General features: G+C 38.6%; 1 protein-coding gene across 2 annotated transcripts in view; it reads left to right on the top strand.

The window, feature by feature from the left end:
- The window catches only part of CEP57 (centrosomal protein 57), a 79,326-nt gene that overhangs the window by 46,095 nt on the left and 16,900 nt on the right, over window positions 1-16,331 (top strand). The window contains exons 5-6 of one of the 2 annotated variants that reach the window (XM_080642717.1): window positions 12,548-12,664; window positions 13,822-13,899. In XM_080642717.1, the coding sequence (XP_080498843.1) occupies window positions 12,548-12,664; window positions 13,822-13,899 (195 nt within the window). The remainder of the gene's footprint in view (window positions 1-12,547; window positions 12,665-13,821; window positions 13,900-16,331) is intronic. The other variant, XM_080642718.1, reaches the window with a different exon arrangement.

Raw genomic sequence — 16,331 nt, 5'->3', positions numbered from 1 at the left:
TAGATTCCACATATGAGTGAGATCATGTGATACTTGTCTTTCTCTGACTGACTTATTTCACTTAGCATGATACTCTCCAGGTCCCTCCATGCTGTCTCAATGGGTAAGAGATTCTTCTTTATTACTGCTGCATAGTATTCCATGGTTTAAATGTACCACGGTTTTTTTATCCACTCATCTACTTATGGGCACTTGGGCTATTTCCAGATCTTAGCTATTGTAAGTCATGCTACTATGAACATAGGAGTGCATACATTCTTTCTGATTGGTATTTTGGGTTTCTTAGGATATATCCCTAGAAGTGGGATCACTGGGTCAAATGGAAGTTCCATTTTTAATTTTTTTGATGAACCTCCATACTCTTTTCCACAGTGCCTGCACCAGTCTTTATTCCCACCAGTAGTGTACTAGGGTTCTCTTTTCTCCACATCATTGGCAGCACTTGTCATTTGTTGATGGTAGCCATTCTGACAGGTGTGAAGTGATACCTCATTGTTGTTTTCATTTGAATCTCTGATGATCAGTGACTTTGAGCATTTTTTCATGTCTCTTGACCTTCTGTATGTCCTCTTTGGAGTAGTGTTTATGTTCTTTGTCCATTTTGTAATTGGATTGTTTGTCTTCTGTTAAGTTGTATGAGTTCCTTATATATTTTGGATATTAATCCTTTAGCATATATATCATTGCCAAAAATGTTCTCTGATACAGTGGGCTCCCTTTTTGTTTTTTTTATGCTTTCTTTTGCTGTGCAGAAGCTTTTTATTTTGATGTAGTCCTATTTAAGTCTTTTATCTATTTTGACTTTATTCTTTTGTATGGTGTAAGTTAGTGGTCTAGTTTCATTTTTTTGCATGTATCTGTCCAATTATTCCAGCACCCTTTATCGAAGAGACTGTCTTGACTCCACTGTATGCTCTTGCCTCCTTTGTCAAATATTAATTGAGCGTAATGGCTTGGGTTCATTTCTAGGGTCTCTGTTCTGTTCCATTGATCTATATGTCTGTTTTTGTGCCAGTACCAGGCTGTTTTGATTATGGGATTTGCAGTATAACTTGAAATCTGGTTATTCCGCCAACTTTGTTCTTCTTAAGATTGCTGTCACTATTTGGTGTCTTTTTGGTTCCATATAAGTTTTTGGAGTACTCTATATCGGTGAAATATGCTGTTGGAAGCCTTGACTGGTTTGCTCAGTGGATAGAGCGTTGACCTGCGGACTCAGAGGTCCCGGGTTCAATTCCGGTCAAGGGCATGTACCTTGCTTGCGGGCACACCCCCATTGGGGGATGTGCAGGAGGCAGCTGATGGATGTTTCTCTCTCATTGATGTTTCTGACTCTCCCTCTCCCTTCCTCTCTGTAAAAAATCAATAAGATACATTTTTTTAAAAATATGCTGTTGGTATATTAATAGGGATTACATTGATATGTAGATTGCCTTGGGGAGTATGGACATTTTAATGATGTTGATTCTATCAATCCATGAACATGGTATATTCTTCCACTTCTGTAGATCTTCTCTCTTTTTTCAATGTCCTGTAGTTTTCCAAATACAGGTCTTTTGCTTCCTCGGTTAAGTTTATTCCCAAGTATTTTAATTTTTTGTTGTTGTGCAGTGGTAAGTGGGATTACTTAGTTTCTCTTTCTGAGAATTCATTATTGGTGTCTAAAAAAGCCATCAATTTTTGGGTGTTGATTTTATATCCTGCTACATTGCCAAATTCATTTATTAAATCTAGTAGTTTTTTGTTGGAGTCTGTAGGGTTTTCTATGTATAATATTATGTCATCTGTGAATAATGAGAGTTTTACTTCCTCCTTTTCAATTTGGATGCCTTTTATTTCTTCTTCTTTTCTGATCATGGTGGCTAGGACTTCCAGTACTATCCTATATAATAATCCTATATAATAAAAGGCTGATATGCAAATCGACTGGACAGCAGAACAACCAGTCACTATGATGCGCACTGACCACTAGGGGGCAGATGTTCAATGTAGGAGCTGCCCTCTGGTGGTCAGTGCGCTCTTACAGGGGGAGTGTCTCTCAGCCAGAAGCCCTGAGCCGGGCTCACGGCTGGCAAGCATAGTGGTGGTGGTGGTGGGAGCCTCTCCCGCCTCTGGCAGCGCTAAGAATGTTTGACTGCCGGCTTAGGCCACAGGGAGCGGGCCTAAGCTGTCAGTTGGACATCCCCCAAGGGCTCCCAGACTGCGAGAGGGCACAGGCCAGGCTGAGGACCCTCCCCACAGCCCCCCCCCCCAAGTGCACGAATTCCGTGCACCGGGCCTCTAGTGTTGAATAAGAGTGGTGAAAGCTGACATCCCTGTCTTGTTCTTATTCTGTTGTACCAGCCTTGTATCCCTAGAATAAATCCCACTTGGTCATGGTATATTATCTTTTTAATACATTGCTGGATCTGATTAACTGATATTTTATTGAGGATTCTAGCATCTATGTTCATCAGGAATATTGGCCTGTAATTCTCTTTTTTTGTAGTGTCTTTATCTGGTTTTGGAATTAGAGTAATGCTGACCTCATACAAAAAGAGCTTGGAAGTGTTCCTTCCTCTTGGATTTTTTGGAATAGTTTGAGGAGTATAGGTGTTAGTTCTTTGAATGTTTGATAAAACTCCCCTGTGAAGCCATCAGGACTCAAGCTTTTGTTTGCTGGAAGTTTTTTGATTACTGCTTCCATTTCATCAGTTGTTATTGGCCTATTTAGGTTTTCTGGTTCTTCCTGATTCACTTTTGGGATATTGTATTTTTTTCTAGGAATTTGTCCATTTCATCCACATTGTCCAGCTTGTCAGCATATAGTTATTCATAGTATTTCCTTACAATCCTTGTATTTCTGTGGTATCAGTGGTTACTTCTCTGCTTTCGTTTCCGATTTTATTCACTTGGTTACTCTCTCTTTGTTTCTTGATGAGTCTTGCTAACAGTTCATCAATTTTGTTTATCCTTTCAAAGAACCAGCTCTTGGTTTCAATTATTCTTTTTGTATTTTTTTTTTAGTCTCTATGTCATTTATTTCTGCTCTAATCTTTATTATTTCCCTCCTCCTACTTTGAGCTTTTCTTGTTCTCTTTCTAGTTCGTTAAGTTTTAGGATAAAATAGTTTATTGTTAATTTTTGTTATGTTTTTGAGGTAGGCATTGCAGAACTGCCTTTACTGTGTCCCAAAGATTTTTGGGTTATTGTGTGTTCATTTTCATTAGTTTTTAATTTTTTTCTTGATCTCATTGGTAACCCATTAATTGTTTAATAAATGCTATTTAGGGAGGAGAACCAAGATGACATAGGTAACACCTGTACTTGCTGCTCCCACAACCACATCAAAATTACAACTGAAATACATAACTATCATCCAGAAGCGCGGGAAAGCTGTCTGAGTGGAAGTACTACAACTAGAGTGGTTAAGAAGAATGCACACTGAGACTGGTAGGCGGTGTGGAGACGTGGAATGTGCTGGCACCCAGGTGTGCCACTTTTTAAATCAGAAGGGAGATACAAGCTTCCGCTTGCTGTGAGCTCCAGTGCCAGGCGAGACTCGGGGCGACCCAAACCCATATGGGGAGAGTTTGGCATTGGGGCAGGAATGCGGGGGCGGCTTTCTTCCAGATGGAGGTGCTCACAATGGTCATTGTTCCTGTGCTGGGACCTCCCAGGTGCAGGGCTGACTAGCAGCCATTGCTGTTTGCTCTGCCCTGGAGATTCCCTGAGACCCCACCCTACCCAATTTACAACTCCACCCAAGCTGTGCACAGCTGTTTTTGTGTATGAATAGCCTGCCCTTTCTCAGCCTAAAACCTGTCAAAAAAGCTGCAGCTGGGTCAGGGAGCCCCAAAGCTATCAAAAGAAGGCCCAAGGCCGTACCAGCCTGCCTTGCTTCACAGCTGGGTCTCTGGGCACTTCCAAACCTGATACAAAGAGGAGGAATCTGCAGATCTCTCTATAACTCCTATTGGGTGGCCCCAGGCAGTGGCTGACTTTGTACCTCCTTGGAGATCCAAGAGCCATTGTACCCAGTGGTCAGTGCAAGACCATACCAGATTACAACTCTTCACATCCATAAGTAACACACTCAAGGGGCAGACTCATTGAGCACCAAAGCCCCACTGAAGCAAGTCCTGCCCTATAAGGGTGTCTCCTGGACAGCAGTTCTTCCATTGTAGACACAGCTGGTTCTCACAGCCAGTTGGCGTGAAGGTCAAGTCCTCCCAGTGATACCAACAGCAATCAAGGCTCAACTACAGCAAGACTGTGCACACAGTCCACAAAGGGGTGCACCAAGAGTGTCCACCTCAGGTGATTGGAGAGGCTGAGCCACTGGGTCCTATAGGACATCTACTATACACAAGACCACTCTATCAACTCAAGGAGACTTAGCAGCTACCCAATACATAGAAACACAGGGAAGCAGCCAAAATGTGGAGACAAAGAAACATGTCACAAATGAAAGAAATGGATGAAAGCAAAATACTGGATATAGAGTTCAAAACCACAGTTATAAGGTTACTCAAGAATATTCTAGAAACCTCCGAGGAACTTAGTGAGACCTTTAAGGATCTTATTGAGAATGCCCCCCCGCCCCCCCAAAAAAAAAAGAAAATGGAAAAGGACCAGTCAGAAATTAAGCATACACTGACTGAAATAAAGAATAATATACAGAGGCCAAAACCGGTTTGGTTCAGTGGATAGAGCGTCGGCCTGTGGACTGAAGGGTCCCGGGTTCAATTCCGGTCAAGGGCATGTACCTTGGTTGCGGGCACATCCCCAGTGGGAGGTGTGCAGGAGGCAGCTGATCGATGTATCTCTCTCATCGATGTTTCTAGCTCTCTATCCCTCTCCCTTCCTCTGTAAAATATCAATAAAATACATTTTTTTTAAAAAAGAATAATATACAGAGATTCAACAGTAGAGTGGAGGATCCCAAGAATCAAGTCAAAGATTTGAAATACGAGGAAGCAAAAAACACTCCACCAGAAGAGCAGAAGGAAAAAAAGAATCTAAAAATATGAAGAGAGTGTCAGGAGCCTCTGGGACAAGCTCAAGCCTACCAACATCAGAATTATGGGGGTGCTAGAAGAAGAGAGAGAGCAAGATATTGAAAACCTATTTGAAGAAACAATGACAGAAAACTTTGAAAGAAATAGACTTACAAGTCCAAGAAGCGCAGAGAACCCCAAACGAAAGGAATCCAAAGAGGACCACACCAAGACACATCATAATTAAAATGCCAAGGGCAAAAGACAAAGAGAGAATCTTAAAAGCAAGAGAAAAACCGTTAGTTACCTACAAGGGAGTACCTGTACGACTGTCAGCTGATTTCTCAACAGAAACTAAGCAGGCCAGAAGGGAGTGGCAAGAAATTTTCAAAGTGACAAATAGCAAGAACCTACATCCAAGATTATTCGACCCAGCAAAGCTCTTTTAGAATTGAAGGTCAGATAAAGAGCTTCACAGACAAGAAGAAGCTAAAGGAGTTTATCACCACCAAACCAGTATTATATGAAATGCTAAAGGGTATTCTCTAAGAAGAGGAAAAAGAAGAAAAAGGTAAAGATAAAAATTTATGAACAACAAAGTGACAACGAATATATATCAACAAGTGAATCTAAAAATCAAATGAATAAAATCTGATGAACAGAATAAACTAATGAATGTAATAGAATGAGGGGCATGGAAATGGAGCAGACTGACAATTCTCGGGGGGAAGGTGTTGTGGGGAGGTGCAGGAAGAGTTTGGACAAAGATCTTATATGCATGTATGCAGTATCTATGGATGTGGACAGTGGGGTGGCGAGGGTCTGGGGTGGGTGGGAACTGGGTGAAGGAGCTATGGGGGGTGGGAAGAGGGACATCTGTAATAATCTGAACAATAAAGATTTAAATAAGTAAATAAATACTAGTTAGTCTCCATGTGTTTAAATGTTTTTGAGTGTTTTTACTGTAGTTGATTTCTAATTTCATTCCACTGTGATCTGAGCATATGCTTGAGATGATTTCAATCTTCTTGAACCTGTAGAAACTTGTTTTTTATCCTAACATGTGGTATACCTTTGTGAATGATCCATGTGTACTTGAGAAGAATGTATATTATGTATATTCTGCAGCTTTGGGGTGAAATGTTCTATTAATGTCAATTAAATCCATCTGATCTAGTGTGTTTTTTAAAGTCACTGTTTCCTTGTTTTTTGTCTGGAAGATCTGTCCAGTGAAGTCAGCAGGATGTTAAAGTCCCCTACTATGACTATATTGTTGTCTGTCTCTCCCTTAGTGAGAATGCCCCCCCCCCCAAAAAAAGTGGAAAAGGACCAGTTATTTTATATATTTAGGTGCTCCTATATTGGGTGGAGTGGCCAGATTATTATGATTTCTGAACACATAATAATCTGGCCACTCAGTGTATATCCTATATAATAAAAAGCTAATATGCAAATTGTCCCCTCAACCAGGAGTTCGACCAGCAGGCAGGCTGGCCAACCGCCCATGTCCCCTGGCCAGGCTGGCTGGACCCCACCCATGCACGAATTCATGCACCGGGCCTCTAATGTATACACCCACACACACACACACACACACACACACACACACACACACACACAGACACACACACAGGCCAGATTATTATGCGTACAGAGATCATAATAATCTGGCCACTCAGTGTATATTTACCAGGGTTATAGCTTCTTGTTGGATCAATCCCTATAGTATTATGTAGTGACCTTTGTTGTCTTTTGTGATGACCTTTATTTTGAAGTCTATTTTGTCGGATATGAGTATTGCTACTCCAGCTTTTTTTTTTTTTTTTTTTTTTTCCATTTGGATGGAAATTTTTTTTCCCATCCCTTCACTCTCATCCTATGTGTCTTTTGTTCTGAGGTGGGTCTCTTGTAGACAACATATAGTTGGGTCATGGTTTTGTATCCATTCAGCTACTCTGTATCTTTTAATGGGAACATTTAATCCATTTACATTTAAGGTTATTATCAATATGTATTTATTTCTTCAAAATAATGAATTAAAACTTCCTGCAAATGCTCTTTTTTTGGGCACGAAATTCGACATTTTTAAGCGTAAAAGTATCTGTGATGTTAACACCTTCAGAAAACTTGACATACGAAGTTTTGAAGCTTGTTGTCAATACAATAGAACAGCATACATACCAAATTTCATATATATCAACATATGTGTTACTCCATCTATTGAAAAAAATCCATATTATTAACCGGTACACCTAGTAAGTTTTTTTCTTTTAACATTTTAAATATATCCTATCACACCCTTCTGACCTGCAAAGTTTCTGCTTAGAAATGAGCTGATTGCCTTAAGGAGGGGGTGATGAACTTTTTTTCTTCCAAGGACCATTTGGATATTTTTAACATCATTTGCGGGCCATATAAAATTATCAACTTAAAAATTAGCCTGCTATATTTGGTCAAACTTAATTAACTCACCCTTAATGCCTTTGCAGGTCCAGATCAAATTATTTCAAGGCCCTTACATTCCCCACCTCTGCCTTAAAGGGTTTCCCTTGTATATAATTAGTTTTCTCTTGCTGCCTTCAAGATTTTTTTTTTTTTTTTTTTTTTTTGCCATTTTAATTGTAATTTGTCTTCATGTGGATTTATTTGGGTTCTTGTTTGGGACTTTCTATGCTTCCTGAATCTGGATGTCTATTTCCTTCAAATAAGATTTCTGCCCCTTTCTCCTCTCCTTCTAGGACCCCTATAAGGCCAATATAAGTGCATTTCGTGGTGTCCCTTTTAAACTATTCTCTTTTTTATTTTATTTGTTTTATTTTTGCTGTTCTGATTGATTTCCACTATTCTGTCTTCCATATTGTTAACCTGTTCTTCTATATCACCTAACCTGTTGATTCCATCTAGTGTATTTTTCATTCTAGTTATTTTATTCTTCAGTTCTGATGGATTCTTTCGGATACTTTCTATTTTTTTTTTTTTTTAATTCTCACTGTATTCCTCTGTTCTTCTCCCGTTTTCTGAGCACTTTTTTTTTTTGCCATTACTTTTTTTTCTTTTCTTATCTGTGTGCCATTAGGGTAATTATTAGGATAAATAATAATAATAAACTATTCTCATGGTTTTTTTTTTGTTTTTGATTTTGATTTTTTTCCTCAAGAGTTTGATTTTGTCCTTTCATTTGGGACATATTCTTCAGTATCCTCATTTTGTTTGACACTCTTGTTTGTTTTTATGAAATACGTGAAACAGCTACTTCTCCCTGTCTTGAAAGAGTGGCCTTGTATAGGAACAACCCCTGCTTAGACTGTGCATGCCACTGGCTTTGGTAAGCTGGGTAGAGCTGGAATGAACATGGCCAACATGACCTGGGGCTGCCCTGGTGGGAAGGCTGTTAATAGTTGGGGACGGAATGGGCTGAGATGTCCTAGAGTTTTCCTTTCCACATCCCTTCTGGTGGGATGGCAAACTGGATCTGGGGTGGACCTGGGCTGAGGTGTCCTGGTGTGCTGAGTTCCAGAGCCACCGTGGTTGGGTGGCTGACTAGAGGTGGAAAGCTGTTGGTGACTAGGGGTCCTCAGTGTGCTGTGGGGCCTTGTAGGCTGGCTAGAATGCTCAACCCCAGCTCTCCCACCCATGCTACCCAGGTGGTGGGGGATTGTAAACTGGCCTCTTATCCCAGTGTCTTCTAGCAATTCCCTACCCTCTTGGCAGATGCTTTAGGATTAATTTATTTAAGTACCTTACACCTTTGTGAGAGGACATCTGCAACATCAGTCTTGAATATATAGTTTTAAAAATAACTGTTCCTATTATGAATCTAAAATTTTAATTCATCATGAATACCACGATATCTAAACATCTTTATTATGCAAAATTTTAAGATTTATATGCTTCATATTTTGCTAAATGCTCTGCAGTGTGAAAATGTTTATGCTTTTTCCCTTCAGTCAACTGATATCAGATCTAAAAAAATAGTTGAATAATTGTACAACAAGGCTATACTAAGCTAATTTAAAATTTTAAACTTAAATCATCCTTACTGTATTGTTCTCATTCTTTTTCCTGTTATTTTTTCTATTATTTCTACAAATACTCAAATTAAAAAATAAAAACCCTCAATTTTGAAACAACTTACATTGGAGTTCTAAGTTAGTTTACCCCGTTTGGCTCAGTTGATAGAAAGCTTTTGGACTGAAGGGTCCCGGGTGGGCACATGCCTGGGTTGCAGGCTCAATCCCCAGTAGGGGGTGTGCAGGAGGCAGCCAAGCAATGATTCTCTCTTATCATTGATGTTTCTCTTTCCCTCTCTCCTCCTCTCTGAAATCAATAAAAATATATTTAAAAATAAAATATTGTGATAAAATGTAAAAACCCCAAAATTACAAAAAATTAACTGTCTTGCAGAATATATCTAATTTATTTTTTTAAATCCTGAACTGTTTTTATAGAGGTAATCAAGTGTTAATTTCTTTCAAATGAAACTCCTTTAAAGGCTAGAAGAGGTTATGTGATATTGCACTTTAAAAACCAATACAAATTTCATTTTTTCTATGCTGATACTTCAAGAGATATGTCTTTCTCTTTATGGAAGTGTACAGCCTTCTTTACTATTTCAAGCTGTTGTTCTTCTGTTTCATTTCTGTGCAATCTTGAGCTTCTTTCTGAGTTTTTTTACTTGTGTTCCAGCTAATGAGTCCCTTTTCTCTTGCACATTGTATTCTCTACAGTATACAATTGTGATCAAAGAAAACTGAAAGATTACCAGGGTTCTGAAGAGGAGGCATTAGTAATCCAATAGCAACATCATCCTGGGAATTAGGAGGTTTTAGAGGCCAGGGAAGCTGTTCTTGTGGCTCCAAAAGATCTTCCTTCTTGTCATGTGGTTCAGAAATATTATGGGTACAGCATTCTCTTTCAGTAACTTACTGCATTCCCTCATAAAGCAATCTGGAGTAAAGTGTTCTGAAAAAATACTGCTATACTTGCTGGGTTTAGTTTTTTCTTCTGATAGCTGCCTCCCATTCTTTGCAAAGACTGGATCAAGTAAGAGGAAACTTGTGGAAATAAATGGGCTTATCCTTATCCTATTGGTTTCTTGCCACCTTAGGTGGAACAGGACTGCACCACCCTTCACTTCTGCTGCCCCAGCAAGCAGGTGAAGCTGTTACCAGGGTCACTGCTCTTGGCTTTGACACCCTCACTTCTTCTGTAGCTTTGGCCAACAATTACGATGATAGCCTCAGTCTGGGTGCCTAATGTGCCTTTTTCTTGCTTGCAATAGCAGAAGGACCACGTACCATCTCCTGTCTTCCATCTCTAATTGTCACCATATTTTTTGTTTCCGATGGCATCTTCTTTACTCCACCTTGTTTTAATGTATCATAACTTTGGTTTTTATTTCTTCCTTTTATCTCTTTAAACTCTATAATCTGTTTTTAATTTTTTCTTAATTATCTGATGTCTTCAGAGTACCAGTTCTGTCATTTACTATATCTGCTTAATCTCACTTATAGTGTGGTGGTTGCTTTTTTATGGGAAATAAAAAACATGCATTGTATGGTGAACTTACTCTTTCGAGGTGTTTTTCCCCGCCTTGGGAATTTATACTTTCTATAAGTCAGTGGTTCTCAACCTTTCTAATGCCGCGACCCTTTAATACAGTTACTCATGTTGTGGTGACCCCCAACCATAAAATTATTTTCGTTGCTACTTCATAACTGTAATTTTGCTACTGTTATGAATCGTAATGTAAATATCTGTGTTTTCCGATGATCTTGTCGCGACCCACAGGTTGAGAACCGCTGCTGTAGAGCCTAAGACCATCGGAAAACACAAATGTTTACATTACGATTCATTAACAGTAGCAAAATTACAGTTATGAAGTAGCAACGAAAATAATTTTATGGTTGGGGGTCACCACAACATGAGGAACTGTATTAAAGGGTCGCGGCATTAGAAAGGTTGAGAACCACTGTTCTAAGTGGTGTTACAACTTTAGGAGGCAGTTGTGTATTTACCTATGCTGAGGCTTGATGGTTTTCACTGGTTCTGGTCCCAATTTATATTAATTTATTGGCTGGGAGTTCTTATATCTGCAGATGGTAGTACATTGAGATTTTTTTTTTTTGTCATATTCCTGGTATATTTTATACATCGAGGCTCCAGTACAGCCTCATGTGATATATTGCCTCCTTATCCCTTTTCACTTGCTTTTGAGCTTATCTTTTGCATTTGTAGATTTTTCTTTCATGCTTTCAAACTTAATTATGTTATTTATTACAGTGGTTTGTCTATCACTTTTATGTGATAGATTGGGTGTGGAAGAAGGTGTTTAGTTCAGTCTGCCACATCATTGGAAATATAAGACATTTCTAGGTTTGTGCAAGTGCACACTATGATATTTGTACATTGTCGAAGTCGCCTAATATGCACTTCTAAGAATGTATACGTATTGTTAACTGGTATATATAATAGTTGACTTTGAATTATAGCCCCATTTCATCAGTAAATTTCAAATACCTTATTCAATAGGAATGGTTCCAATACTGGAAATAAAATGTGATTTTTTGCCAATTTTTATCTAAATGTATTTTTTTTTTTTTAATATATTTTATTGATTTTTTACAGAGAGGAAGGAAGAGGGATAGATAGTCAGAAACATCGATGAGAGAGAAACATCGATCAGCTGCCTCTTGCACACCTCCTACTGGGGATGTGCCCGCAACCAAGTTACATGCCCTTGACCGGAATCGAACCTGGGACCTTTCAGTCCGCAGGCTGACGCTCTATCCACTGAGCCAAACCGGTTTTGGCTAAATGTATTCTTTTAAAGTCAGTAAACTACCCACTGTAATGGATAGGGGAAAATGAATAGTTCACACAAATTCTTGAAAAAATTATTGCTGTTTGTATTACTTTGCCATTTTCAAATTTCTGATAGTATATTTACCTACTGCTGTAGACTTGTATGTGGAGATATCCTCTTTACAAGTTTAGGTACTTGGTATATTGGCTTTTTACCAATAGACATCAGTTTAGCATATTTCCACTTTTTATCCTAGTTTAATAGTTCGTCTTGTGATTGTCAGTTCTGAAACCTGATAGGTGGCAGTCTTTTCAAATCCTTGATCCTGAAACTGGAAAAAAAAAAAAAAAAAGTTTTACATAAAATTCACAGGAAATTAAATAATAGATACTAAAAACCGTAATTATTGCCTTAATAAAGAGATTAGCTATTTAAGATAACCAGACTAATTAGAAGAGTCTCTGTGTGTGTCCCCTACATATCTAGTAAATCTCTGCTATTTTACAGTATAATGATAGTTTTGCTATATAATAGAACCACATTATAATAGTATTTAGTGAAGACAGGAGTCCATTTGTATTAATGTGATGTTCCTGTGGTTTCATCTTAATGTTTTCCTAGAATTCCTCTATATTATGTAAGTAGTTATATGAAAGGCCAGAAGAAAATAACATACAGTGTACTTACTCTAAATTATACTCAGTGTTGTTTTTCAGTTTTATTTTGCTGAAATCATCATGCTGTATTTAATATTGTTTCCCAGGTTTCCCTAGAAAGAGAACGACAACATGATCAAACACACGTTCAGAGCCAACTTGAAAAATTGGACCTTCTTGAGCAGGAATATAACAAACTAACTGCAATGCAGGCCCTTGCTGAAGTCAGTGAATATAATTTTTTACTTATCTGTATCAATGGAACGACCAGCTGACTAGTTGCTGTGGTGTGCATTGATCACCAGGGGCCAGACACTCAATGCAGCAGCGTCCCCCTGGTGGTCAGTGTGCTCCCACAGGCAACCTCCTGCGGCCGGCCAACCGCCTGCGGTCCTCCCCTGGCTGGCCAACCTCCCTTGGTCCCTCCCCCGTCCCTCCCCCCGGTTGGCAGGCCCTGATTGGCCCCCTGCCCGCCCACCCGCCGCAGTGTCAGGGTGATGACGGCAGCATTGGCGTCTGAGTCTGGCATCCTTTCCTTCCGTGCCTGGCCTGGCAACCTTTGCTTCCTCTCCTGACCCCGCCGGGGCCTTTGGGCCCCGGGCTGGGATGGGGAACCAGGGGTGGGTGGCAGTGGATGCGGCCCCTTTCTCAGGGGCTGGTGGCCAACCTTCCACGATGGACACCCCTCCATTCCCCCCCCCCCCCCCCCCCGCCAGCAGGCCCTGATTGCTGGCCAGGCCTAGGGAGTCCACCCATGCATGAATTAGTGCACCGGGTCTCTAGTCAATGTATAATATCTATAAAATAGATCATTTTATAATACTGGATATTTGTAGAAAGAAGTGATATAACAAACAATAGGAAGAAATATATTGTATTTCTTTAATAGGAAGAAATATAATTTGGAGAGAATGTTCACATTTTAAAACTTACATACATGAAAAGTAGGTGTTTGTTTTTTAAATGTTTGAAGATTAAATGTTTTTGAGTATTCCTAAGGCTTGCATCACTTGTTTTAAGTTGTTCTGTTACCTAATTTTAGTTCTAATTAATTTTCTCAGGAAATACCAGTACCACTGACACTAACGTTTCAGACTTGGCTTCCATCTAACTTGAGTGTGTTCATACAGAGCTGTGTTCTTTGGACATAGATTTTTTTATCCATAATTCTGTCGAACCTCACAAATGACTAATAATAAATCACAAGGGAGTGTCGAGGATACTGGCAAACGCAGACCCATTACTAGAGTGAACTAGCAAACTTATATTTACTATACTAAAATTTTACACGTATTCCTCTGTTGCTATATTAAAATTTTACAAATTAGACAATAAGACTTTTTCACTGTTACCACTTTGAACTTTTTTTTTTTTTTACTAGAAAAAAATGCAAGAATTGGAAGCAAAACTTCATGAAGAAGAAAAGGAAAGAAAACGTATGCAGGCTAAAGCAGCTGAGGTAAATTGAAATGTGAACAACTAGGCCCCTCATGTTTTGTACTGTTTTTATATAAGTAGATGGTTAACTGTGGGCTTCTTAGATTATTTATATTTTGGAATGGTCCAATATATAAATTCTTAGATGTACTTTAATATGGAAAATTACAAACATTTTTACAGAGTAAAACCTGAGCATTTCTTAGGCTTTTTCAAATTGTGGGATTTCAGTCAGGATTTTGTATGTGCCCTGACCAGGGATTAAACCACAACCTTGGCATATCCAGACAACGCTTTAACCAACTGAGCTACCTGGCCAGGGCTCAATCAGTATTTTAAAAAATCAGTAGACTGAAAAATGCCAGAGGCTGTGTACATAATGTAATTAATAATACCTAATCATGTAAAACTTTTCACACAGGTCACTATTAGAAATATATTAAAGCCATCATTTGGTATTCTATTTATAGGTGCTTTCTTTTCCTTGGTGACCTCAAGACAGAAGTTGAGGTACAGGGCTGCCCCAATAGCTATTAACATATTAATTCACAAAAGCTACCATATTAGGCAAATGAGATTGGCTTACTAGTCTTGGCTTTTTATTTTTTTTACTTTTATTGATTTCAGAGAGGTAGGGAGAGTGAGAGAGAGTTAAGTTAGAAACATCAGTGATGACAGAGAATCATTGGTTGGCTGCCTCCTGCATGCCTCACACTGAGGATGGATCCCACAACCCTGTCATGAATCCTGACCAGGAATCCAACCGTGACCTCCTGGTTCATAGGTCAATGCTCAAACACTGAGCCATGCCAGCCGGGTTAGTCTTGGATTTTTATCCCTTGCAGTGGCCACTAGGTAGAATAGGTAAGGCAGTGTAAATTCACAAAAAACATTGAGTTTATGTACAGCAAACCAGAACTGCATTTCTAGAAGTAGCAACACTTCTGTACCCATTAAGTCTTATTTACAGGCTTAATAAGACTTACGTTTATAACTGTTGACTCTCCCCTATTTATTCAAATATCTCCTATATATTGCCCTCCCCATTCCAAAGTTTGTAAATAACATTGGCATATAATATTCTCATAATAATAATAACACAAGAAGTAGATCCTGATTTCAAAACAATTGGGAGGGAAGGATTTCTAGTTCAGACTGTGGCAGATGCCAACACCATCCTGGGATCACTTCATGAGTGTGCTCGCAGGATTGTGACCATTCTAGTAATCTCATCTTTGTTATCTATTTCTTCCTGTGCCTCCCAGAATTCATTGACTTCACATACTCTCTTTCTTTAAAACATGTATTTTTTCCTCAAATATCTACCTTTTGATCCATTTGCATATACTTTTCCCCTCAGTGTGCTTTCTGAGTTATATAGTCATGTGACTTTATTTTTGACTGTCTACAAAGTTTGAAATTACTTGTTTTCTCTGCCCATTCCACTTTAGGGTGGGCCACTTTACTGTGTCTACATTTCCTCATTTGTAACATGAAACTTATGGGTTGTGCTTTATATACGTTGTGGTGGTGAGTTTTATTGTACATGTAATACAAATTAAACAAGTTCATAATTTTATTTTAATAAAGGTATGAAAGCAACCAGTAAGTCAAAGTACTGATTATTGGTCATAATTTATGTATCATATTTCTTGCTTGCTTTTTTATTTAGCAGGCATAAAGTAGGGACCAAATCAGTTACTACTGGTAGTGTAATGTCAATAAAGGTTTTGAGTTCTGATAATTCTATTGTAGTGAAAGAACAATGGCCAAGCATAATAAGTGGTTCCAAGTCTAGATAACCCTTATTTGTTAAGCCTTAGGCAAGATATTTGACCATTCAGAGCTTGAATTTTACCATGGATAAAGTAATCTTCATTTTATTTCTGCTTAGTACTAGATAAACTAGAGAAAAAGATAATGAAAGCACTTTAAATTGTTAAAACTCTGCCATACAGTTACCGGGAAGAACTAAAAAGCTGGAAGTTAAAAGTATACAAACAAATTGTTCTTTTGTTTACTATTCAAACTCATTGGCTTCTTAGGTCTTCCATATAGTAATTTCATGTTCCTTGAATTATAGTTATTCAGTTTACTGTGTATAAAACATTGTTAGATGTGTACGAATATAGGTGCTCCTGAAAATGAAGGTCCTATATTTCTTTGTCACTGAATAGATTCTTTCCTGGTAGAATGCAGTAATTGTGGGAAGTCTAAGTAATGATCTCAGTATTTCTTTTAACTAAGCCATTGGTTCTAAGTGTTTATTCCAGTTCCATCTTAATTTCCTGGAGAACTTTAAGATACTGTTAAATACAAATTTCCCCAACCTAGAAGGTTTTAAATGATGAGGTCAGGATAGGAGCACTCTTAATTTTATTTCTCATAAACTCCAGACAATTTTGATACATAGGCAAGTTTGAAAACCACTATTCTAGACTAATGAACTAACTC

This window comes from Plecotus auritus, assembly GCF_963455305.1.
Source record: "Plecotus auritus genome assembly, chromosome: 9".
NCBI lineage: Eukaryota > Metazoa > Chordata > Mammalia > Chiroptera > Vespertilionidae > Plecotus > Plecotus auritus.
This window is presented reverse-complemented; position numbering and strand designations above follow the sequence as displayed.